This window comes from Lampetra fluviatilis, unplaced genomic scaffold, assembly GCF_964198595.1.
Source record: "Lampetra fluviatilis unplaced genomic scaffold, kcLamFluv1.1 SCAFFOLD_753, whole genome shotgun sequence".
Classification (NCBI taxonomy): Eukaryota; Metazoa; Chordata; class Hyperoartia; order Petromyzontiformes; family Petromyzontidae; genus Lampetra; species Lampetra fluviatilis.
This window is the reverse complement of record NW_027620524.1, coordinates 5,626-31,882: the sequence shown is the minus strand read 5'-3', so window position 1 is coordinate 31,882 and position 26,257 is coordinate 5,626. Positions and strand designations below refer to the sequence as shown.

The following is a 26,257-nucleotide window of genomic DNA, read 5'->3' as shown; positions in this document are numbered from 1 at the left end:
TGTGTGTCTGTGTGTGTGTGTGGTTGTGTTTAGAAGCTTTCGCGGTGTAGTCTGAGTGTGGTTGTGGTTGTGGCTGTGATGCGGTTGCAAGCTGCCCCCACAGACTTGCAGAACGCCTCGGCACCACAAACAAACACCCCCACCACCTCCCTAGAACAACAACAACAACAACCACAACAACAACAACAGCATTAGCATTACACACCCATCGCCTCCCTAGAGCAACAACCACAACCACAACAACATTATACCCCCACCACCTCCCTAGAACAACAACCACAACCACAACAACAACAGCAGCATTACACATCCACCACTAACAACAATGCCATCAAATAGTAGTGTAGTAGTGTAGTAGTAGTAGTGTGGCAGTAGTAGTGGCAGTAGTAGTGTAGTAGTAGTAGTGTAGTAGTAGTAGTGTAGTAGTGTAGTAGTGTAGTAGTAGTAGTGTAGTAGTAGTGTTGTAGTAGTAGTAGTGTAGTACTAGTAGTAGTGTAGTAGTAGTGTAGTAGTAGTAGTGTAGTAGTAGTAGTGTAGTAGTAGTAGTGTAGTAGTGTAGTAGTAGTGTAGTAGTAGTAGTAGTGTAGTAGTAGTAGTAGTGTAGTAGTGTAGTAGTAGTAGTGTAGTAGTAGTAGTAGTGTAGTAGTAGTAGTAGTGTAGTAGTAGTAGTAGTGTAGTAGTGTAGTAGTGTAGTAGTAGTAGTGTAGTAGTAGTAGTGTAGTAGTAGTGTAGTAGTAGTGTAGTAGTAGTAGTGTAGTAGTAGTGTAGTAGTAGTAGTAGTAGTGTAGTAGTAGTAGTAGTGTAGTAGTAGTAGTGTAGTAGTAGTAGTGTAGTAGTAGTAGTGTAGTAGTAGTGTAGTAGTAGTGTAGTAGTAGTAGTGTAGTAGTAGTGTAGTAGTAGTGTAGTAGTAGTAGTGTAGTAGTAGTGTAGTAGTAGTAGTAGTAGTGTAGTAGTAGTGTAGTAGTAGTAGTAGTGTAGTAGTAGTAGTAGTGTAGTAGTAGTAGTAGTGTAGTAGTAGTGTAGTAGTAGTAGTAGTGTAGTAGTAGTGTAGTAGTAGTGTAGTAGTAGTAGTAGTGTAGTAGTAGTAGTAGTGTAGTAGTAGTGTAGTAGTAGTAGTAGTGTAGTAGTAGTGTAGTAGTAGTGTAGTAGTAGTAGTAGTGTAGTAGTAGTGTAGTAGTAGTAGTAGTGTAGTAGTAGTGTAGTAGTAGTGTAGTAGTAGTAGTAGTGTAGTAGTAGTAGTAGTGTAGTAGTAGTGTAGTAGTAGTAGTAGTGTAGTAGTAGTGTAGTAGTAGTAGTGTAGTAGTAGTGTAGTAGTAGTGTAGTAGTAGTAGTGTAGTAGTAGTAGTGTAGTAGTAGTAGTAGTGTAGTAGTAGTAGTAGTGTAGTAGTAGTGTAGTAGTGTAGTAGTAGTAGTAGTGTAGTAGTAGTGTAGTAGTAGTGGTAGTGTAGTGTAGTAGTAGTAGTGTAGTAGTAGTGTAGTAGTAGTAGTGTAGTATTGTAGTGTAGTAGTAGTAGTGTAGTATTGTAGTGTAGTAGTAGTAGTGTAGTAGTAGTGTAGTATTTTTGTAGTATTTGCATAGTATTTGTGTAGTAATTGTGTAGTTTTTGTGTAGTATTTTAGTAGTATTTTAGTAGTATTTGTGTAGTATTTTAGTAGTATTTGTGTAGTATTTGTGTAGTATTTGTGTAGTATTTGTGTAGTATTTGTGTAGTATTTTAGTAGTATTTGTATAGTATGTTGTGTAGTATTTTAGTAGTATTTTTGTAGTATTAGTGTAGTATTTGAGTAGTATTTTAGTAGTATTTGTGCAGTATTTGTGAAGTAATAGTCTAGTATTTGTGTAGTATTTATGTGGTATTTTAGTAGTATTATAGTAGTATTTATGTAGTATTTTTGTAGTATTTTAGTAGTATTTGTGTAGTATTTTGTGTAGTATTTTAGTAATATTTGTGTAGTATTTTTGTAGTATTTTAGTAGTATTTGTGTAGTATTTTAGTAGTATTTGTGTAGTATTTTAGTAGTATTTGTGTAGTATTTTTGTAGTATTTTAGTAGTATTCTAGTAGTATTTGTGTAGTATTTTAGTAGTATTTGTGTAGTATTTTTGTAGTATTTTAGTAGTATTTTAGTAGTATTTGTGTAGTATTTTAGTAGTATTTGTATAGTATGTTGTGTAGTATTTTAGTAGTATTTTAGTAGTATTTGTGTAGTATTTTAGTAGTATTATAGTAGTATTTGTGTAGTATTTTGTAGTATTTTGTAGTATTAGTGTAGTATTTGTGTAGTATTTTAGTAGTATTTTAGTAGTATTTTAGTAGTATTTGTGTAGTATTTGTGTAGTATTTTTGTAGTATTAGTGTAGTATTTGTGTAGTATTTTAGTAGTATTTGTGCAGTATTTGTGTAGTATTTTAGTAGTATTTGTGTAGCATTTGTGTAGTATTTTAGTAGTATTTGTATAGTATTTTAGTAGTATTTTAGTAGTATTTTAGTAGTATTTTAGTAGTATTTGTGTAATATTTTAGTAGTATTTCTGTAGCATTCGTGTAGTATTCGTGTAGTATTTTAGTAGTATTTGTGTAGTATTTTAGTAGTATTTGTATAGTATTTTAGTAGTATTTTAGTAGCATTTGTGTAGTTTTTGTGTAGTATTTTAGTAGTATTATAGTAGTATTTGTGTAGTATTTTAGTAGTATTTGTGCAGTATTTGTGTAGTATTTTAGTAGTATTTGTGTAGCATTTGTGTAGTATTTTAGTAGTATTTTAGTGGTATTTTTGTAGTATTTTAGTAGTATTTTAGTAGTATTTGTGTAGTATTTTAGTAGTATTTCTGTAGAATTCGTGTAGTATCCGTGTAGTATTTTAGTAGTATTTTAGTAGTATTTTAGTAGTATTTTAGTGGTATTTTAGTAGTATTTGTGTAGTATTTTGTGTAGTATTACCCGGGGTGGCTGAGAGCGACGGAGTGAAATTCCCGGTCCCAGTCTGGACGCCCGAAACTCAACTTCCTCCTCGTGCCCGTCACCACGTCCCTCTCCTCCTCGTGGTGGAGACACACGTGCTCAGCCTAGCCACAACCACAACCACAACAACAACAACCACAACAACTACAACAACTATAGCCACAACAACAACAACCACAACAACAACAACTATAACCACGTTCCTCTCCTCGTGGTGTAGACACACGTGCTCAGCCTAGCCACAACCACAACAACAACCACAACCACAACAACCACAACAATAACCACAACTATAGCCACAACCACAACAACCACAACCACCACAACTATAACCACGTCCCGCTCCTCCTCGTGGTGGAGACACACGTGCTCAGCCTAGAAACCACAACAACAACAACCACAACCACAACAACAACCACAACAACAATAACCACAACTATAGCCACAACAACAACTATAAACACAACAACCACAACCACAACAACCACAACTACAACAACAACCACAACAACAATAACCACAACTATAGCCACAACCACAACCACAACAACAACAACCACAACAACAACCACAACAACAATAACCACAACTATAGCCACAACAACAACTATAAACACAACAACCACAACCACAACAACCACAACTACAACAACAACCACAACAACAATAACCACAACTATAGCCACAACCACAACAACAATAACCACAACAACAACTATAAACACGTGCTCAGCCTAGCAACCACAACAACAACAACCACAACTACAACAATAGCAACAACAACAACAACCACAACAACTATAGCCACAACCACAACAACAACTACAACAACAACCACGACAACTATAACTACAATCATAACCACAACAACAACTATAGCCACAACAACAACAACCACAACAACCACAATAACCACACCAACAACAACAACCACAACAACTATAACCACCACCGCCACAACTATAACCAGATCTCTCTCTTCCTAGTGGTGAGTGAGTGGTGAGTGTGTGGTGAGTGAGTGGTGAGTGAGTGGGTGAGTGAGTGGTGAGTGGTGAGTGAGTGGTGAGTGAGTGGTGAGTGGGTGAGTGAGTGGTGAGTGAGTGAGTGGTGAGTGAGTGAGTAGGTGAGTGAGTGAGTAGGTGAGTGAGTGAGTGAGTGGTGAGTGAGTGGGTGAGTGAGTGGTGAGTGGTGAGTGAGTGGTGAGTGAGTGGTGAGTGGGTGAGTGAGTGGTGAGTGAGTGAGTGGTGAGTGAGTGGTGAGTGTGTGGTGAGTGAGTGGTGTGTGGTGAGTGGTGAGTGAGTGGTGAGGTGGTGCGTGAGTGGTGAGTGAGTGGTGAGTGAGTGGTGAGTGAGTGGTGAGTGAGTGAGTGGTGAGTGGTGAGTGGTGAGTGAGTGGTGAGTGAGTGGGTGAGTGAGTGAGTGGTGAGTGGTGAGTGAGTGGTGAGTGAGTGAGTGGTGAGTGAGTGGTGAGTGAGTGGTGAGTGGTGAGTGAGTGGTGAGTGAGTGGTGAGTGGGTGAGTGAGTGGTGAGTGAGTGGTGAGTGTGTGGTGAGTGAGTGGTGAGTGGTGAGTGAGTGGGTGAGTGAGTGGTGAGTGGTGAGTGAGTGGTGAGTGGGTGAGTGAGTGGTGAGTGAGTGGTGAGTGTGTGGTGAGTGAGTGAGTGAGTGGTGAGTGAGTGGTGAGTGTGTGGTGAGTGAGTGGTGAGTGAGTGGTGCGTGAGTGGTGAGTGAGTGGTGAGTGAGTGGTGAGTGAGTGGTGAGTGAGTGAGTGAGTGAGTGGGTGAGTGAGTGGGTGAGTGGTGAGTGGTGAGTGGTGAGTGAGTGGTGAGTGAGTGGGTGAGTGAGTGAGTGGTGAGTGGTGAGTGAGTGGTGAGTGAGTGAGTGGTGAGTGAGTGGTGAATGAGTGAGTGGTGAGTGAGTGAGTGGTGAGTGAGTGGTGAGTGAGTGGTGAGTGAGTGAGTGAGTGGGTGAGTGAGTGGGTGAGTGGTGAGTGGTGAGTGGTGAGTGAGTGGTGAGTGAGTGGGTGAGTGAGTGAGTGGTGAGTGGTGAGTGAGTGGTGAGTGAGTGAGTGGTGAGTGAGTGGTGAGTGAGTGAGTGGTGAGTGAGTGAGTGAGTGGTGAGTGAGTGGTGAGTGAGTGGTGAGTGAGTGGTGAGTGAGTGAGTGAGTGGTGAGTGAGTGAGTGGTGAGTGAGTGGCGAGTGAGTGGTGAGTGAGTGGTGAGTGAGTGAGTGGTGAGTGAGTGGTGAGTGAGTGAGTGGCGAGTGAGTGAGTGGTGAGTGAGTGAGTGGCGAGTGAGTGAGTGGTGAGTGAGTGGTGAGTGAGTGGTGAGTGAGTGAGTGGTGAGTGAGTGGTGAGTAAGTGAGTGGTGAGTGAGTGAGTGGTGAGTGAGTGGTGAGTGAGTGGTGAGTGAGTGGTGAGTGAGTGAGTGGTGAGTGAGTGGTGAGTGAGTGAGTGGTGAGTGAGTGAGTGGTGAGTGAGTGGTGAGTGAGTGAGTGGTGAGTGGTGAGTGAGTGGTGAGTGAGGAGTGAGTGGTGAGTGGTGAGTGAGTGGTGAGTGAGTGGTGAGTGAGTGAGTGGTGAGTGAGTGGTGAGTGAGTGAGTGAGTGGTGAGTGAGTGGTGAGTGAGTGGTGAGTGAGTGAGTGAGTGGTGAGTGAGTGAGTGAGTGGTGAGTGAGTGGTGAGTGGGTGAGTGAGTGGGTGAGTGAGTGAGTGGTGAGTGGTGAGTGAGTGGTGAGTGAGTGAGTGGTGAGTGAGTGGTGAGTGAGTGAGTGAGTGGTGAGTGAGTGGTGAGTGAGTGAGTGGTGAGTGAGTGGTGAGTGAGTGAGTGGTGAGTGAGTGAGTGGTGAGTGAGTGGCGAGTGAGTGGTGAGTGAGTGAGTGGTGAGTGAGTGAGTGGCGAGTGAGTGAGTGGTGAGTGAGTGGTGAGTGAGTGAGTGGTGAGTGAGTGGTGAGTGAGTGAGTGAGTGGTGAGTGAGTGGTGAGTGAGTGGTGAGTGAGTGAGTGGCGAGTGAGTGAGTGGTGAGTGAGTGGTGAGTGAGTGAGTGGTGAGTGAGTGGTGAGTGAGTGAGTGGTGAGTGAGTGGTGAGTGAGTGAGTGGTGAGTGAGTGGTGAGTGAGTGAGTGGCGAGTGAGTGAGTGGTGAGTGAGTGGTGAGTGAGTGAGTGGTGAGTGAGTGGTGAGTGAGTGAGTGGCGAGTGAGTGGCGAGTGAGTGGTGAGTGAGTGGTGAGTGAGTGAGTGGTGAGTGAGTGAGTGGTGAGTGAGTGGCGAGTGAGTGAGTGGTGAGTGAGTGGCGAGTGAGTGGTTGGTGAGTGGTGAGTGAGTGAGTGGTGAGTGAGTGGTGAGTGAGTGAGTGGTGAGTGAGTGGTGAGTGAGTGAGTGAGTGGTGAGTGAGTGGCGAGTGAGTGGTGAGTGAGTGGTGAGTGAGTGGTTGGTGAGTGAGTGAGTGAGTGGTGAGTGAGTGGTGAGTGAGTGGTGAGTGAGTGGTGAGTGAGTGGTGAGTGAGTGAGTGGTGAGTGAGTGAGTGAGTGGCGAGTGAGTGGTGAGTGAGTGGTGAGTGAGTGAGTGGTGAGTGAGTGGTGAGTGGTGAGTGAGTGAGTGGTTGGTGAGTGAGTGAGTGAGTGGTGAGTGAGTGAGTGAGTGGCGAGTGAGTGGTGAGTGAGTGGTGAGTGAGTGAGTGGTGAGTGAGTGGTGAGTGAGTGGCGAGTGAGTGGTGAGTGAGTGGTGAGTGAGTGAGTGGTGAGTGAGTGAGTGGCGAGTGAGTGGTGAGTGAGTGAGTGAGTGAGTGGTGAGTGAGTGGTGAGTGGTGAGTGAGTGGTGAGTGAGTGGTTGGTGAGTGAGTGAGTGAGTGAGTGAGTGGTGAGTGAGTGGTGAGTGAGTGGTTGGTGAGTGAGTGAGTGAGTGAGTGAGTGGTGAGTGAGTGAGTGAGTGGCGAGTGAGTGGTGAGTGAGTGAGTGGTGAGTGAGTGGTGAGTGAGTGAGTGGTGAGTGAGTGGTGAGTGAGTAGTGAGTGAGTGGTGAGTGAGTGGTGAGTGAGTGAGTGGTGAGTGAGTGGTGAGTGAGCGGTGAGTGAGTGGTGAGTGAGTGAGCGGTGAGTGAGTGGTGAGTGAGTGTGTGGTGAGTGAGTGGTGAGTGAGCGGTGAGTGAGTGAGCGGTGAGTGAGTGGTGAGTGAGTGAGTGGTGAGTGAGCGGTGAGTGAGTGAGTGGTGAGTGGTTGGTGAGTGAGTGGTGAGTGAGTGGTGAGTGAGTGGCGAGTGAGGAGTGAGTGAGTGGTGAGTGAGTGAGTGAGTGGTGAGTGAGTGAGCGAGTGAGTGAGCGAGTGACTGAGTGAGTGAGTGGTGAGTGAGTGAGTGGTGAGTGAGTGAGCGAGTGAGTGAGTGGTGAGTGAGTGAGCGAGTGAGTGAGTGGTGAGTGAGTGAGCGAGTGAGTGAGTGACTGAGTGAGTGAGTGGTGAGTGAGTGACTGAGCGAGTGGTGAGTGAGTGGTGAGTGAGTGGTGAGTGAGTGAGCGACTGAGTGAGTGAGTGAGTGACTGAGTGAGTGGTGAGTGAGTGAGTGATTGGTGAGTGAGTGATTGGTGAGTGAGCCGTGAGCGATCAGTGAGTGGTGAGCGGTGAGCGGTGACTGAGCGAGTGAGTGACTGAGCGAGTGACTGAGCGAGTGACTGAGTGGTGACTGAGTGACTTAGCGAGTGAGTGAGTGAGTGACTGAGCAAGTGGTGAGTGAGTGGTGAGTGAGTGGTGAGTGAGTGGTGAGTGAGTGAGTGACTGAGTAAGTGGTGAGTGACTGAGTAAGTGGTGAGTGACTGAGCGAGTGAGCGAGTGACTGAGTGAGCGAGTGACTGAGTGACTGAGCGAGTGAGTGAGTGAGTGAGCGAGTGAGTGACTGAGCAAGTGGTGAGTGAGTGAGCGAGCGAGTGAGTGACTGAGTAAGTGGTGAGTGACTGAGCGAGTGAGTGACTGTGCGAGTGACTGAGCGAGTGACTGAGCGAGCGAGCGAGTGAGTGACTGAGCGAGTGAGTGGTGAGTGAGTGGTGAGTGAGTGGTGAGTGAGTGGTGAGTGAGTGACTGAGTAAGTGGTGAGTGACTGAGCGAGTGAGTGACTGTGCGAGTGACTGAGCGAGTGACTGAGCGAGCGAGCGAGTGAGTGACTGAGCGAGTGAGTGGTGAGTGAGTGGTGAGTGAGTGGTGAGTGAGTGGTGAGTGCGCTCACCTGCGTGCTGTCCCAGTGTGTGAGGTGCACGTGAGTGGTGAGCGAGCGAGTGACTGAGCGAGCGAGTGAGTGAGTGACTGAGTGAGTGAGTGACTGAGCGAGTGAGTGAGTGAGTGACTGAGTGAGTGAGTGACTGAGCGAGCGAGTGAGTGAGTGACTGAGTGAGTGAGTGACTGAGCGAGTGAGTGAGTGAGCGAGCGAGTGAGTGAGCGAGTGAGTGACTGAGCGAGCGAGTGACTGAGCGAGTGACTGAGTGAGTGACTGAGCGAGTGAGTGGTGAGTGAGTGGTGAGTGAGTGGTGAGTGCGCTCACCTGCGTGCTGTCCCAGTGTGTGAGGTGCACGTGAGTGGTGAGCGAGCGAGTGACTGAGCGAGCGAGTGAGTGAGTGACTGAGTGAGTGAGTGACTGAGCGAGTGAGTGAGTGAGTGACTGAGTGAGTGAGTGACTGAGCGAGCGAGTGAGTGAGTGACTGAGTGAGTGAGTGACTGAGCGAGTGAGTGAGTGAGCGAGCGAGTGAGTGAGCGAGTGAGTGACTGAGCGAGCGAGTGACTGAGCGAGTGACTGAGTGAGTGACTGAGCGAGTGAGTGGTGAGTGAGTGGTGAGTGAGTGGTGAGTGCGCTCACCTGCGTGCTGTCCCAGTGTGTGAGGTGCACGTGAGTGGTGAGTGACGTGAGTGAGCGGTGAGTGGTGAGTGAGTGGTGAGTGGTGACTGAGTGACTGAGTAAGTGGTGAGTGAGTGGTGAGTGAGTGGTGAGTTAGTGGTGAGTGAGCGAGTGACTGAGCAAGTGACTGAGTGGTGACTGAGTGGTGACTGAGTGACTGAGCGAGTGAGTGACTGAGCGAGCGAGTGAGTGAGTGAGTGAGCGAGTGAGTGGTGAGTGAGTGGTGAGTGAGTGGTGAGTGCGCTCACCTGCGTGCTGTCCCAGTGTGTGAGGTGCACGTGAGTGGTGAGCAGGTGAGGCAGGCCCAGGTGAGCGAACCGCTCTTCCAGCCTCACCAGAAGGTCAGCGAACCATTCAAAGGCTCGAGTGTCAGCGCATACCCAGTAGAGATGCATCTGATACACACACAGCAGCAGACACGCAGATGTTGACTACCTCGCCTGGTCTACAGGAGGTCGTGGGTTCCATGCTGAGATGTTGACGACCTCGCCTGGTCTGCAGGAGGTCGTGGGTTCAATCCCAGACCCTGTGAGATGTTGACTACCTCGCCTGGTACGCAGGAGGTCGTGGGTTCGATTGTGAGATGTTGACTACCTCGCCTGGTGTACAGGAGGTCGTGGGTTCAATGCTGAGATGTTGACTACCTCGCCTGGTGTACAGGAGGTCGTGGGTTCGATTGTGAGATGTTGACTACCTCGCCTGGTGTACAGGAGGTCGTGGGTTCGATGTTGAGATGTTGACTACCTCGCCTGGTACGCAGGAGGTTGTGGGTTCGATGTTGAGATGTTGACTACCTCGCCTGGTGCGCAGGAGGTCGTGGGTTCGATGTTGAGATGTTGACTACCTCGCCTGGTGTACAGGAGGTCGTGGGTTCGATGTTGAGATGTTGACTACCTCGCCTGGTGCACAGGAGGTCGTGGGTTCGATGTTGAGATGTTGACTACCTCGCCTGGTGTACAGGAGGTCGTGGGTTCGATGTTGAGATGTTGACTACCTCGCCTGGTGCACAGGAGGTCGTGGGTTCGATGCTGAGATGTTGACTACCTCGCCTGGTGTACAGGAGGTCGTGGGTTCGATGTTGAGATGTTGACTACCTCGCCTGGTGCGCAGGAGGTCGTGGGTTCGATTGTGAGATGTTGACTACCTCGCCTGGTACGCAGGAGGTTGTGGGTTCGATTGTGAGATGTTGACTACCTCGCCTGGTACGCAGGAGGTCGTGGGTTCCATGCTGAGATGTTGACTACCTCGCCTGGTGTACAGGAGGTCGTGGGTTCAATGCTGAGATGTTGACTACCTCGCCTGGTACACAGCGCGGAGTGGGTGGGTGGGTGGGTGGGTGAGTGGGTGGGTGAGTGGGTGGGTGGGTGGGTGAGTGGGTGGGTGAGTGGGTGAGTGGGTGGGTGGGTGGGTGGGTGAGTGGGTGGGTGGGTGGGTGGGTGAGTGAGTGTGTGAGTGAGTGAGTGAGTGGGTGGGTGGGTGAGTGAGTGGGTGAGTGAGTGAGTGAGTGAGTGGGTGAGTGGGTGAGTGGGTGAGTGGGTGGGTGGGTGGGTGAGTGGGTGAGTGAGTGGGTGAGTGAGTGAGTGGGTGGGTGGGTGAGTGGGTGAGTGGGTGAGTGAGTGAGTGTGTGAGTGGGTGAGTGAGTGGGTGGGTGGGTGAGTGAGTGGGTGGGTGAGTGAGTGGGTGAGTGGGTGTGTGAGTGAGTGGGTGAGTGGGTGAGTGAGTGGGTGGGTGAGTGAGTGTGTGAGTAGGTGCGTGAGTGAGTGGGTGGGTGAGTGAGTGAGTGAGTGAGTGGGTGAGTGGGTGTGTGAGTGAGTGGGTGAGTGGGTGAGTGAGTGGGTGGGTGGGTGAGTGAGTGTGTGAGTAGGTGCGTGAGTGAGTGAGTAGGTGCGTGAGTGAGTGGGTGGGTGAGTGAGTGAGTGAGTGGGTGAGTGAGTGAGTGAGTGGGTGAGTGGGTGTGTGAGTGAGTGAGTGAGTGGGTGAGTGAGTGGGTGGGTGAGTGAGTGTGTGAGTGAGTGGGTGAGTGAGTGAGTGGGTGGGTGAGTGAGTGAGTGGGTGAGTGAGTGTGTGAGTTTGTGAGTGGGTGGGTGAGTGAGTGGGTGGGTGAGTGAGTGTGTGAGTGAGTGAGTGGGTGGGTGAGTGAGTGAGTGGGTGAGTGAGTGGTTGAACGAGTGAGTGGGTGAGTGAGTGAGTGGGTGGGTGAGTGAGTGAGTGAGTGAGTGAGTGGGTGGGGTGAGTGAGTGAGTGAGTGGGTGGGTGAGTGAGTGGGTGAGTGGGTGGGTGAGTGAGTGAGTGAGTGGGTGGGTGAGTGAGTGAGTGAGTGAGTGGGTGGGTGAGTGAGTGAGTGAGTGGGTGGGTGAGTGAGTGAGTGAGTGGGTGGGTGAGTGAGTGGGTGAGTGGGTGGGTGATTGAGTGGGTGAGTGAGTGAGTGGGTGAGTGAGTGAGTGGGTGGGTGAGTGAGTGGGTGTGTGAGTGGGTGAGTGAGGTGAGTGGGTGGGTGAGTGAGTGGGTGAGTGGGTGGGTGAGTGAGTAGGTGGGTGAGTGAGTGGGTGAGTGAGTGAGTGAGTGGGTGAGTGAGTGAGTGGGTGAGTGAGTGAGTGGGTGAGTGAGTGAGTGGGTGGGTGATTGAGTGGGTGGGTGAGTGAGTGGGTGAGTGAGTGAGTGGGTGAGTGAGTGAGTGGGTGGGTGAGTGAGTGGGTGTGTGAGTGGGTGAGTGAGTGAGTGGGTGGGTGGGTGAGTGAGTGGGTGAGTGAGTGAGTGGGTGGGTGAGTGAGTAGGTGGGTGAGTGAGTGGGTGAGTGAGTGAGTGGGTGGGTGGGTGAGTGGGTGAGTGAGTGGGTGGGTGAGTGGGTGAGTGAGTAGGTGCGTGAGTGAGTGGGTGAGTGGGTGGGTGGGTGAGTGAGTGTGTGAGTGAGTGAGTGGGTGGGTGAGTGAGTAGGTGAGTGAGTGAGTGGGTGAGTGAGTGGTTGAACGAGTGAGTGGGTGAGTGGGTGAGTGAGTGGGTGGGTGGGTGAGTGAGTGGGTGAGTGAGTGAGTGAGTAGGTGAGTGAGTGAGTGGGTGAGTGAGTGGTTGAACGAGTGAGTGGGTGAGTGAGTGAGTGAGTGAGTAGGTGCGTGAGTGGGTGAGTGAGTAGGTGAGTGAGTGAGTAGGTGGGTGAGTGAGTGGGTGAGTGGGTGGGTGGGTGAGTGAGTGAGTGGGTGAGTGGGTGAGTGAGTGGGTGAGTGGGTGAGTGAGTGGGTGAGTGGGTGAGTGAGTAGGTGCGTGAGTGAGTGAGTGGGTGAGTGAGTGAGTGGGTGAGTGAGTGGGTGAGTGAGTAGGTGCGTGAGTGAGTGGGTGGGTGAGTGAGTGGGTGGGTGATTGAGTGGGTGAGTGAGTGAGTGAGTGGGTGGGTGAGTGAGTGAGTGGGTGGGTGAGTGTGTGAGTGAGTGAGTGAGTGAGTGGGTGGGTGAGTGGGTGGGTGAGTGTGTGAGTGAGTGAGTGAGTGGGTGGGTGAGTGGGTGAGTGAGTGAGTAGGTGAGTGGGTGGGTGAGTGAGTGGGTGAGTGGGTGAGTGGGTGGGTGAGTGTGTGAGTGAGTGAGTGAGTGAGTGGGTGTGTGAGTGAGTGTGTGAGTGAGTGAGTGAGTGGGTGAGTGAGTAGGTGAATGAGTGAGTGAGTGAGTGGGTGGGTGAGTGAGTGAGTGGGTGGAGGGTGGGTGAGTGGGTGGGTGAGTGTGTGAGTGAGTGAGTGAGTGATGTGAGTGAGTGAGTGTAGTGGGTGGTGTTCGAGTGAGTGGTGTGAGTGAGTGAGTGGTGTGAGTGAGTAGGTGAGTGAGGTGGAGTGAGTGGGTGGAGTGAGTGGGAGTGAGTGGTGTAGAGTGAGTGGTGAGTGGTGTGTGAGTGTGGTGTGTGAGTGAGTGTGTGAGTGAGTGAGTGAGTGGGTGGGTGAGTGAGTGAGTGAGTGAGTGGGTGGGTGAGTGAGTGAGTGAGTGAGTGGGTGAGTGAGTGTGTGAGTGAGTGGGTGGGTGAGTGAGTGAGTGAGTGGGTGAGTGAGTGAGTGGGTGAGTGAGTGAGTGAGTGGGTGAGTGAGTGTGTGAGTGAGTGAGTGGGTGAGTGAGTGAGTGAGTGTGTGAGTGAGTGGGTGGGTGAGTGAGTGAGTGAGTGGGTGAGTGAGTGAGTGGGTGAGTGAGTGAGTGTGTGAGTGAGTGAGTGGGTGGGTGAGTGAGTGAGTGAGTGGGTGAGTGAGTGAGTGGGTGAGTGGGTGAGTGAGTGAGTGGGTGGGTGAGTGAGTGTGTGAGTGAGTGAGTGGGTGGGTGAGTGAGTGAGTGGGTGGGTGAGTGAGTGTGTGAGTGAGTGAGTAGGTGGGTGAGTGAGTGGGTGGGTGAGTGAGTGAGTGAGTAGGTGAGTGAGTGAGTGAGTGTGTGGGTGTTGAGTGGGTGAGTGAGTGAGTGGGTGAGTGAGTAGGTGAGTGAGTGAGTGGGTGAGTGAGTGGGTGGGTGAGTGAGTGAGTGGGTGAGTGAGTAGGTCAGTGAGTGAGTAGGTGCGTGAGTGAGTGGGTGAGTGGGTGAGTGAGTGGGTGAGTGAGTGAGTGGGTGAGTGAGTAGGTGAGTGAGTGAGTGGGTGAGTGAGTGAGTGGGTGAGTGAGTGAGTGGGTGAGTGAGTGGGTGAGTGAGTGAGTGAGTGAGTGGGTGGGTGAGTGAGTGTGTGGGTGGGTGAGTGAGTGTGTGAGTGAGTGAGTGTGTGAGTGAGTGGGTGAGTGAGTGGGTGGGTGAGTGAGTGAGTGGGTGAGTGAGTAGGTCAGTGAGTGAGTGGGTGAGTGGGTGAGTGGGTGAGTGAGTAGGTCAGTGAGTGAGTAGGTGCGTGAGTGAGTGGGTGAGTGGGTGAGTGAGTGGGTGAGTGAGTAGGTGAGTGAGTGAGTGGGTGAGTGAGTGAGTGGGTGAGTGAGTGAGTGGGTGGGTGAGTGAGTGAGTGGGTGAGTGAGTGGGTGAGTGAGTGAGTGGGTGGGTGAGTGAGTGTGTGGGTGGGTGAGTGAGTGTGTGAGTGAGTGAGTGTGTGAGTGAGTGGGTGAGTGAGTGGGTGGGTGAGTGAGTGAGTGGGTGAGTGGGTGAGTGAGTAGGTCAGTGAGTGAGTAGGTGCGTGAGTGAGTGGGTGAGTGGGTGAGTGAGTGGGTGAGTGAGTGAGTGGGTGAGTGAGTAGGTGAGTGTGTGAGTGAGTGAGTGGGTGAGTGAGTGGGTGAGTGGGTGTGTGAGTGAGTGGGTGAGTGAGTGGGTGAGTGGGTGAGTGAGTGGGTGAGTGGGTGAGTGAGTGAGTGGGTGGGTGGGTGGGTGGGTGAGTGGGTGTGTGAGTGAGTGGGTGGGTGGGTGAGTGGGTGAGTGAGTGAGTGAGTGAGTGGGTGGGTGAGTGGGTGGGTGAGTGGGTGGGTGAGTGAGTGAGTGGGTGAGTGGGTGAGTGAGTAGGTCAGTGAGTGAGTAGGTGCGTGAGTGAGTGGGTGAGTGAGTGGGTGAGTGAGTGAGTGGGTGAGTGAGTAGGTGAGTGAGTGAGTGGGTGAGTGAGTGAGTGGGTGAGTGAGTGAGTGGGTGAGTGAGTGGGTGAGTGAGTGAGTGAGTGGGTGGGTGAGTGAGTGTGTGGGTGGGTGGGTGAGTGAGTGTGTGAGTGAGTGGGTGAGTGAGTGGGTGGGTGAGTGAGTGAGTGGGTGAGTGGGTGAGTGAGTAGGTCAGTGAGTGAGTAGGTGCGTGAGTGAGTGGGTGAGTGGGTGAGTGAGTGGGTGAGTGAGTGGGTGAGTGAGTAGGTGAGTGAGTGAGTGGGTGAGTGAGTGAGTGGGTGAGTGAGTGAGTGGGTGAGTGAGTGGGTGAGTGAGTGAGTGAGTGGGTGGGTGAGTGAGTGAGTGTGTGGGTGAGTGAGTGTGTGAGTGAGTGAGTGTGTGAGTGAGTGGGTGAGTGAGTGGGTGGGTGAGTGAGTGAGTGAGTGGGTGAGTGGGTGAGTGAGTAGGTCAGTGAGTGAGTAGGTGCGTGAGTGAGTGGGTGAGTGGGTGAGTGAGTGGGTGAGTGAGTGAGTGGGTGAGTGAGTAGGTGAGTGTGTGAGTGAGTGAGTGGGTGAGTGAGTGGGTGAGTGGGTGTGTGAGTGAGTGGGTGAGTGAGTGGGTGAGTGGGTGAGTGAGTGGGTGAGTGGGTGAGTGAGTGAGTGGGTGGGTGGGTGGGTGGGTGAGTGGGTGTGTGAGTGAGTGGGTGGGTGGGTGAGTGGGTGAGTGAGTGAGTGAGTGAGTGAGTGGGTGGGTGAGTGGGTGGGTGAGTGGGTGGGTGAGTGAGTGAGTGGGTGAGTGGGTGAGTGAGTAGGTCAGTGAGTGAGTAGGTGCGTGAGTGAGTGGGTGAGTGGGTGAGTGAGTGGGTGAGTGAGTGAGTGAGTGAGTGGGTGAGTGAGTGAGTGGGTGAGTGAGTGAGTGGGTGAGTGAGTGGGTGAGTGAGTGAGTGGGTGGGTGAGTGAGTGTGTGAGTGAGTGAGTGTGTGAGTGAGTGGGTGAGTGAGTGGGTGGGTGAGTGAGTGAGTGGGTGAGTGGGTGAGTGAGTAGGTCAGTGAGTGAGTGGGTGAGTGGGTGAGTGAGTGGGTGAGTGAGTGAGTGGGTGAGTGAGTGGGTGAGTGAGTGAGTGGGTGAGTGAGTGAGTGGGTGAGTGAGTGGGTGAGTGAGTGAGTGAGTGGGTGGGTGAGTGAGTGTGTGGGTGGGTGAGTGAGTGTGTGAGTGAGTGAGTGTGTGAGTGAGTGGGTGAGTGAGTGGGTGGGTGAGTGAGTGAGTGGGTGAGTGGGTGAGTGAGTAGGTCAGTGAGTGAGTAGGTGCGTGAGTGAGTGGGTGAGTGGGTGAGTGAGTGGGTGAGTGAGTGAGTGGGTGAGTGAGTAGGTGAGTGTGTGAGTGAGTGAGTGGGTGAGTGAGTGGGTGAGTGGGTGTGTGAGTGAGTGGGTGAGTGAGTGGGTGAGTGGGTGAGTGAGTGGGTGAGTGGGTGGGTGGGTGGGTGGGTGAGTGGGTGTGTGAGTGAGTGGGTGGGTGGGTGAGTGGGTGAGTGGGTGGGTGAGTGGGTGAGTGAGTGAGTGAGTGAGTGAGTGGGTGGGTGAGTGGGTGGGTGAGTGGGTGGGTGAGTGGGTGGGTGAGTGAGTAGGTGCGTGAGTGAGTGAGTGTGTGAGTGAGTAGGTGAGTGAGTGAGTAGGTGCGTGAGTGAGTGGGTGAGTGAGTGAGTAGGTGAGTGAGTGAGTGAGTGGTTGAATGAGTGAGTGAGTGGATGAGTGCGTGAGTGAGTGCGTGAGTGGGTGTGAGTGAGTGAGTGAGTGAGTGAGCGAGTGAGTGAGTGGGCGAGTGGTTGAACGAGTGAGTGAGTGAGTGAGATACAAACTCACTCACCCTCCTCTCCGCGTCCTCGCCAGCCATGGAGCGACTCCACCCCTCCTCACCCCCCTCCTCACCCCCCTCCTCACCCCCCTGGCCCTCACCACAACCCTCACCCTCCGCGCGGAGCCCCAGCAGGTTGAGTGCCGAGGCGAAGGGAGTGATTCCGATCCCCGCCCCGATGCACACGGAGACTCGGTAGGCGGGCAACTCTTCAAATCCAGAGCCAAAGGGACCATCGACTTGCAGCCTGGGAGGGTGAGTGGGTGGGTGGGTGAGTGGGTGGGTGGGTGAGTGGGTGAGTGGGAGGGTGGGTGAGTGAGTGGGTGAGTGGGTGAGTGGGTGGGTGGGTGAGTGGGAGGGTGGGTGAGTGGGTGGGTGAGTGGGTGGGTGGGTGAGTGGGTGCGTGGGTGAGTGAGTGGGTGGGTGAGTGGGTGGGTGGGTGAGTGAGTGGGTGGGTGAGTGAGTGAGTGAGTGGGTGAGTGAGTGGGTGGGTGATTGGGTGAGTGGATGGGTGAGTGAGTGGGTGGGTGGGTGAGTGAGTGGGTGGGTGAGTGGATGGGTGAGTGAGTGGGTGAGTCAGTGGGTGAGTGAGTGGGTGGGTGGATGGCTGAGTGAGTGGGTGGGTGAGTGAGTGAGTGGATGGGTCGGTGGGTGGGTGGGTGAGTGAGTGGGTGGTTGGGTGGGTGAGTGGGTGAGTGAGTGGGTGGGAGGGTGGGTGAGTGGGTGGGAGGGTGGGTGAGTGGGTGGGTGGGTGGGTGGGTGAGTGGATGGGTGAGTGAGTGGGTGAGTCAGTGGGTGAGTGAGTGGGTGGGTGGATGGGTGAGTGAGTGGGTGGGTGAGTGAGTGAGTGGATGGGTCGGTGGGTGGGTGGGTGAGTGAGTGGGTGGTTGGGTGGGTGAGTGGGTGAGTGAGTGGGTGGGAGGGTGGGTGAGTGGGTGGGAGGGTGGGTGAGTGGGTGGGTGGGTGGGTGAGTGGGTGGGTGGATGGGTGGGTGGGTGGATTGGGTGAGTGGGTGGGTGGGTGGGTGGGTGAGTGGGTGGGTGGGTGAGTGGGTGGGTGGGTGAGTGGGTGAGTGGGTGGGTGAGTGGGTGGGTGAGTGGGTGGGTGAGTGGGTGGGTCAGTGGGTGGGTGAGTGGGTGGGTGGGTGGGTGAGTGAGTGGGTGGGTGAGTGGATGGGTGAGTGAGTGGGTGAATCAGTGGGTGAGTGAGTGGGTGGGTGGATGGGTGAGTGAGTGGGTGGGTGAGTGAGTGGATGGGTGGGTGGGTGGGTGGGTGAGTGAGTGAGTGGGTGGTTGGGTGGGTGAGTGGGTGAGTGAGTGGGTGGGAGGGTGGGTGGGTGAGTGGGTGGGAGGGTGGGTGAGTGGGTGGGTGGGTGGGTGAGTGGGTGGGTGGATGGGTGGGTGGGTGGATTGGGTGAGTGGGTGGGTGGGTGAGTGAGTGGGTGGGTGGGTGAGTGGGTGAGTGGGTGGGTGAGTGGGTGGGTGGGTGGGTGGGTGGGTGAGTGGGTGGATGGGTGGGTGGGTGGGTGGGTGAGTGGGTGGGTGGGTGAGTGGGTGAGTGGGTGAGTGGGTGAGTGGGTGGGTGAGTGGGTGGGTGAGTGGGTGGGTGAGTGGGTGAGTGGGTGAGTGGGTGGGTGAATGAGTGGGTGAGTGAGTGGGTGAGTGGGTGGGTGAATGAGTGGGTGAGTGGGTGGGTGAATGAGTGGGTGAGTGGGTGGGTGAATGAGCGAGTGAGTGGGCGAGTGAGTGAATGGGCGAGTGAGTGAGCGAATGAGTGGGCGGGTGAGTGAGCGAGTGAACTCGTGAGTGAGTGAACCACCATCTCCCCATGTCCACCACCACCCACCACCCACCACCACCACCCACCTGGGCAGTGCCCCCCCACTGCAGCTGAATGCCTCCTGTAGCCCTCTGGTCCAGGCCCCGGCAAGACGCACATGGACACTGCACTCCTCCTCCTGGTGGTGGTGGTGGTGGTTGTGGTGGTTGTGGTGGTTGTGGTGGTGGTTGTGGTGGTGGTGGTGTCGTCGTCTGGGCGGTGACGTCAGAGTGAACGGGTGCCACTCGACCAGCGACACCTCTGGGCAGCGGAGCCTGACCCAGCGACCCGGAGCCTCGGACGCACAACCACCACAACCACCACAACAACCACAACCGCCACAACAACCGTCACCGCCACAACCACCGTGGCTGTCGCTGCGGTGGTTGTGGCGGAGGTGGCAACTGCCACGGCGAGTGCAGTCGGTGGTGGCGGTGGTGGCGGTGGTGGTGGTGGTTGTTGAGGTGGTGGTGGTGGTGGTGGTGCCGCGCCACAACCAACGCACTTCAAGGACGTCGGAAGGGTGACGCACAACCTGGTGGGAGCGGGGCAACAACAACAACAGCAATCATAACAACAACAATCACAACAACAACAATCACAACAACAACAGCAACAACAACAATCACAACAACAACAGCAACAACAACAACAATCACAACAACAATCACAACGACAACAACAACAATCACAACAACAACAATCACAACAACAACAATCACAACAACAACAATCACAACAACAACAATCACAACAACAACAACAATCACAACAGCAACAACAACAACGATCACAACAACAGCAATCACAACAACAACAATCACAACAACAACAGCAATCGCAACAACAACAATCACAACAACAACAGCAATCGCAACAACAACAATCACAACAACAACAGCAATCACAACAACAATAATCGCAACAACAATCACAGCAACAATCACAACAACAACGACAATCACAACAACAACAACAACGACAATCACAACAACAATAATCGCAACAACAACAATCACAACAACAATCACAACAACAACAGCATTCACAACAACAACAATCACAACAACAATAATCGCAACAACAATCGCAACAACAATCACAGCAACAATCACAACAACAACAACAATCACAACAACAATCGCAACAACAATCACAACAACAACAACAATCACAACAACAATCACAACAACAACAATCACAACAACAACAATCACAACAACAATCACAATCACAACAAAAACAACAATCACAACAACAATCGCAACAACAATCGCAACAACAATCACAACAACAACAATCACAACAACAACAATCACAACAACAATCACAACAACAACAATCACAACAACAACAATCACAACAACAATCACAATCACAACAACAACAATCACAACAACAATCACAATCACAACAACAACAATCACAACAACAATCACAACAACAATCGCAACAACAATCGCAACAACAATCACAACAACAATCGCAACAACAATCGCAACAACAATCACAACAACAACAATCACAACAACAATCGCAACAACAATCGCAACAACAATCACAGCAACAATCACAACAACAACAATCACAGCAACAATCACAACAACAATCACAACAACAATAATCGCAACAACAATCACAACAACAATCACAACAACAATCACAACAACAATAATCGCAACAACAATAATCGCAACAACAATAATCGCAACAACAATAATCGCAACAACAATAATCGCAACAACAATCACAACAACAACAATCACAACAACAATCACAACAACAATCACTACAACAATCGCAACAACAATCACAACAACGACAATCACAACAACAATAATCGCAACAACAACAATCACAACAACAATCACAACAACAACAGCATTCACAACAACAACAATCACAACAACAATAATCGCAACAACAATCGCAACAACAATCACAGCAACAATCACAACAACAACAACAATCACAACAACAATCGCAACAACAATCACAACAACAACAACAATCACAACAACAATCACAACAACAACAATCACAACAACAACAATCACAACAACAATCACAACAACAATCACAATCACAACAACAACAACAATCACAACAACAATCGCAACAACAATCGCAACAACAATCACAACAACAACAATCACAACAACAATCACAACAACAATCACAACAACAACAATCACAACAACAACAATCACAACAACAACAATCACAACAACAACAATCACAACAACAATCACAATCACAACAACAACAATCACAACAACAATCACAATCACAACAACAACAATCACAACAACAATCGCAACAACAATCACAACAACAATCGCAACAACAATCGCAACAACAATCACAGCAACAATCACAACAACAACAATCACAGCAACAATCACAACAACAATCACAACAACAATAATCGCAACAACAATCACAACAACAATCACAACAACAATCACAACAACAATCACAACAACAACAATCGCAACAACAATAATCGCAACAACAATAATCGCAACAACAATAATCGCAACAACAATAATCGCAACAACAATCACAACAACAACAATCACAACAACAATCACACCAACAACAACAACCACAACAACGACAATCACAACGACAATCACAACAACAACAATCACAACAACAATAATCGCAACAACAATCACAGCAACAATCACAACAACAACAACAACAACAATCACAACAACAATCACAACAACAATCACAACAACAATCGCAACAACAATCACAACAACAACAATCACAACAACAACAACCACAACAACAATCGCAACAACAATCGCAACAACAATCACAGCAACAATCACAACAACAATCACAACAACAATCACAACAACAATCACAACAACAATCGCAACAACAATCACAACAACAACAATCACAGCAACAATCACAACAACAACAATCACAGCAACAATCACAACAACAATCACAACAACAATCACAACAACAATCACAACAACAACAATCACAACAACAATCACAACAACAACAATCACAACAACAATAATCGCAACAACAATCACAACAACAACAATCGCAACAACAATCGCAGCAACAATCGCAGCAACAATCGCAACAACAATCGCAACAACAATCGCAACAACAATCGCAACAACAATCGCAACAACAATCACAACAACAATCACAACAACAATCACAACAACAATCACAGCAACAATCACAACAACAATAATCGCAACAACAATCACAACAACAATCACAACAATAATCGCAACAACAATCGCAACAACAATCACAACAACAATCACAACAACAATCGCAACAACAATAATCGCAACAACAATAATCGCAACAACAATCACAACAACAATCGCAACAACAATCGCAACAACAATCGCAACAACAATCGCAACAACAATCGCAACAACAATCGCAACAACAATCACAACAACAATCACAACAACAATCACAACAACAATAATCGCAACAACAATCACAACAACAATCACAACAACAACAATCACAACAACAACAATCACAGCAACAATCACAACAACAACAATCACAACAACAACAATCACAACAACAATCATCGCAACAACAATCACAACAACAACAATCACAACAACAACAATCACAACAACAACAATCACAACAACAACAATCACAACAACAACAATCACAACAACAACAATCACAACAACAATCATCGCAACAACAATCATCGCAACAATCGCAACAACAACAATCGCAACAACAACAATCGCAACAACAACAATCACAACAACAACAATCACAACAACAACAACAATCACAACAACAACAATCACAACAACAAAAATCACAAAAACAAAAATCACAACAACAACAATCACAACAACAACAATCACAACAACAACAATCACAACAACAACAATCACAACAACAACAATCACAACAACAACAATCACAACGACAATCACAACAACAACAATCACAACAACAACAATCGCAACAACAATCATCGCAACAACAATCACAACAACAACAATCACAACAACAACAATCACAACAACAACAATCACAACAACAACAATCACAACAACAACAATCACAACAACAACAATCACAACAACAATCATCGCAACAACAATCATCGCAACAATCGCAACAACAACAATCGCAACAACAACAATCGCAACAACAACAATCACAACAACAACAATCACAACAACAACAATCACAACAACAACAATCACAACAACAACAATCACAACAACAACAATCACAACAACAACAATCACAACAACAATGGGTGAGTGAGTGGGTGAGTGGGTGGGTGAGTGGGTGAGTGGGTGGGTGAGTGAGTGGGTGAGTGAGTGGGTGAGTGAGTGGGTGAGTGAGTGGGTGAGTGAGTGGGTGAGTGAGTGGGTGAGTGAGTGGGTGAGTGAGTGGGTGAGTGAGTGGGTGAGTGAGTGGGTGAGTGAGTGGGTGAGTGAGTGAGTGGGTGGGTGGGTGAGTGGGTGAGTGAGTGGGTGGGTGAGTGAGTGGGTGAGTGAGTGGGTGAGTGAGTGGGTGAGTGAGTGGGTGGGTGAGTGGGTGAGTGAGTGGGTGGGTGAGTGGGTGAGTGGGTGGGTGAGTGGGTGAGTGGGTGGGTGAGTGGGTGAGTGAGTGAGTGGGTGGGTGAGTGAGTGGGTGAGTGGGTTAGTGAGTGAGTGAGTGGGTGGGTGAGTGGGTTAGTGAGTGAGTGAGTGGGTGGGTGAGTGAGTGAGTGGGTGAGTGAGTGGGTGAGTGAGTGGGTGAGTGAGTGAGTGGGTGAGTGAGTGGTGAGTTTGGTTGTAGTTACTATATCACCTTGGTGATGAGTACTGGGTGACAGCAGCTGTATGCCACAATGCAGCACTCCAGGCAGTACAGCAACAAGGACGGCAGGACCCACTTCCAAGTCTGTACCATCACCACCAACACCACCATCATCATCATCACAGGGGGTGAGTGGGTGAGTGAGTGAGTAGGTGAGTAGGTGAGTAGGTGAGTGGGTGAGTGAGAGGGTAGGTGAGTGGGTGGGTAGATGAGTGGGTGTGTAGGTGAGTAGGTGTGTAGGTGAGTGGGTAGGTGAGTGGGTAGGTGAGTGGGTAGGTGAGTAGGTGAGTGAGTAGGTGAGTGGCAGGTGAGTGTGTAGGTGAGTGTGTACGTGAGTGTGTAGGTGAGTAGGTGAGTGAGTAGGTGAGTGGGTGTGTAGGTGAGTAGGTGAGTGAGTAGGTGAGTGGGTGTGTAGTTGAGTAGGTGAGTGTGTAGGTGAGCGGGTGAGTGAGTAGGTGAGTAGGTGAGTGAGTGGGTGAGTAGGTGAGTGTGTAGGTGAGTGTATAGGTGAGTGTGTAGGTGAGTGTGTAGGTGAGTGAGTGAGTAGGTGAGTGAGTGTGTAGGTGAGTGAGAGAGTGTGGTGGTGAGTAGGTGAGTGTGTAGGTGAGTAGGTGAGTGTGTAGGTGAGTGTGTAGGTGAGTGAGTGAGTCAGTGTGTAGGTGAGTAGGTGAGTGTGTAGGTGAGTAGGTGAGTGAGTGAGTAGGTGAGTGAGTGAGTAGGTGAGTGTGTAGGTGAGTGTGTAGGTGAGTGTGTATAGGTGAGTGTGTAGGTGAGTGTGTAGGTGAGTGTGTAGGTGAGTGTGTAGGTGAGTGTGTAGGTGAGTGAGTAGGTGTGTAGGTGAGTGTGTAGGTGAGTGTGTAGGTGAGTGAGTGTGTAGGTGAGTGTGTAGGTGAGTAGGTGAGTAGGTGAGTGTGTAGGTGAGTGTGTAGGTGAGTGTGTAGGTGAGTGAGTGAGTAGGTGAGTGAGTGTGTAGGTGAGTGAGAGAGTGTGTAGGTGAGTAGGTGAGTGTGTAGGTGAGTAGGTGAGTGTGTAGGTGAGTGTGTAGGTGAGTGAGTGAGTCAGTGTGTAGGTGAGTAGGTGAGTGTGTAGGTGAGTAGGTGAGTGAGTGAGTAGGTGAGTGTGTAGGTGAGTGTGTAGGTGAGTGTGTAGGTGAGTGTGTATAGGTGAGTAGGTGTGTAGGTGAGTGTGTAGGTGAGTGTGTAGGTGAGTGAGTAGGTGTGTAGGTGAGTGTGTAGGTGAGTGTGTAGGTGAGTGTGTAGGTGAGTGAGTGAGTAGGTGAGTGTGTAGGTGAGTGTGTAGGTGAGTAGGTGAGTAGGTGAGTGAGTAGGTGAGTGTGTAGGTGAGTGTGTAGGTGAGTGTGTAGGTGAGTGTGTAGGTGAGTGAGTGAGTAGGTGAGTGTGTAGGTGAGTGTGTGAGTGAGTAGGTGAGTGTGTAGGTGAGTGTGTAGGTGAGTGTGTAGGTGAGTGTGTAGGTGAGTGAGTGAGTAGGTGAGTGAGTGTGTAGGTGAGTGAGAGAGTGTGTAGGTGAGTAGGTGAGTGTGTAGGTGAGTAGGTGAGTGTGTAGGTGAGTGTGTAGGTGAGTGAGTGAGTCAGTGTGTAGGTGAGTAGGTGAGTGTGTAGGTGAGTAGGTGAGTGAGTGAGTAGGTGAGTGTGTAGGTGAGTGTGTAGGTGAGTGTGTAGGTGAGTGTGTATAGGTGAGTAGGTGTGTAGGTGAGTGTGTAGGTGAGTGTGTAGGTGAGTGAGTAGGTGTGTAGGTGAGTGTGTAGGTGAGTGTGTAGGTGAGTGTGTAGGTGAGTGAGTGAGTAGGTGAGTGTGTAGGTGAGTGTGTAGGTGAGTAGGTGAGTAGGTGAGTGAGTAGGTGAGTGTGTAGGTGAGTGTGTAGGTGAGTGTGTAGGTGAGTGTGTAGGTGAGTGAGTGAGTAGGTGAGTGTGTAGGTGAGTGTGTGAGTGAGTAGGTGAGTGTGTAGGTGAGTGTGTAGGTGAGTGAGTAGGTGAGTGTGTAGGTGAGTGTGTAGGTGAGTGTGTAGGTGAGTGTGTAGGTGAGTGTGTAGGTGAGTAGGTGAGTAGGTGAGTGAGTAGGTGAGTGAGTAGGTGAGTGAGTAGGTGAGTGTGTAGGTGAGTGTGTAGGTGAGTGTGTAGGTGAGTAGGTGAGTGAGTAGGTGAGTGAGTAGGTGAGTGTGTAGGTGAGTGTGTAGGTGAGTAGGTGAGTAGGTGAGTGAGTAGGTGAGTGTATAGGTGAGTAGGTGAGTAGGTGAGTGAGTAGGTGAGTGTGTAGGTGAGTGTGTAGGTGAGTGTGTAGGTGAGTGTGTAGGTGAGTGTGTAGGTGAGTGAGTAGGTGAGTGTGTAGGTGAGTGTGTAGGTGAGTGTGTAGGTGAGTGAGTAGGTGTGTAGGTGAGTGTGTAGGTGAGTGTGTAGGTGAGTGTGTAGGTGAGTGAGTAGGTGTGTAGGTGAGTGTGTAGGTGAGTGTGTAGGTGAGTGAGTGAGTAGGTGAGTGTGTAGGTGAGTGTGTAGGTGAGTAGGTGAGTGTGTAGGTGAGTGAGTGAGTAGGTGAGTGTGTAGGTGAGTGTGTAGGTGAGTAGGTGAGTGTGTAGGTGAGTGTGTAGGTGAGTGTGTAGGTGAGTAGGTGAGTAGGTGAGTGAGTGAGTAGGTGAGTGAGTAGGTGAGTGTGTAGGTGAGTAGGTGAGTGAGTAGGTGAGTGAGTAGGTGAGTGTGTAGGTGAGTGAGTAGGTGTGTAGGTGAGTGTGTAGGTGAGTGTGTAGGTGAGTGTGTAGGTGAGTGAGTGAGTAGGTGAGTGTGTAGGTGAGTGAGTAGGTGTGTAGGTGAGTGTGTAGGTGAGTGTGTAGGTGAGTGAGTGAGTAGGTGAGTGTGTAGGTGAGTGTGTAGGTGAGTAGGTGAGTGTGTAGGTGAGTGAGTGAGTAGGTGAGTGTGTAGGTGAGTGTGTAGGTGAGTAGGTGAGTGTGTAGGTGAGTGTGTAGGTGAGTGTGTAGGTGAGTAGGTGAGTAGGTGAGTGAGTGAGTAGGTGAGTGAGTAGGTGAGTGTGTAGGTGAGTAGGTGAGTGAGTAGGTGAGTGAGTAGGTGAGTGTGTAGGTGAGTGAGTAGGTGTGTAGGTGAGTGTGTAGGTGAGTGTGTAGGTGAGTGTGTAGGTGAGTGAGTGAGTAGGTGAGTGTGTAGGTGAGTGTGTAGGTGAGTGAGTGAGTAGGTGAGTGTGTAGGTGAGTGTATAGGTGAGTAGGTGAGTGTGTAGGTGAGTGTGTAGGTGAGTAGGTGAGTAGGTGAGTGAGTAGGTGAGTGAGTAACACACGGATGCCGGGTGTCCTGTGAACTGTGGCACGGGGCAGTGTGGGTCACGACCCCACTCCGTGTAGCGCCCCGCACAGTAGGTGGCGTTGTGCACCAGGAGGCTGGCCGCCGACTGTCCCCTCACCACCCCA

The 26,257-nt window shown here is 50.4% G+C and overlaps 1 protein-coding gene across 1 annotated transcript; it reads right to left on the bottom strand.

Annotated features, from left to right (window-relative positions):
- LOC144954013 (NADPH oxidase 3-like) lies at positions 1–26,257 on the bottom strand (the record flags this gene model as incomplete). Its single annotated transcript, XM_078884593.1, has 9 exons — positions 1–150; positions 2,941–3,065; positions 9,074–9,220; positions 16,182–16,223; positions 16,314–16,416; positions 18,035–18,315; positions 18,457–18,522; positions 22,821–22,913; positions 26,128–26,257. Coding segments are annotated over 9 exons (1,108 nt in total), but the record flags the coding sequence as incomplete, so codon positions are not given.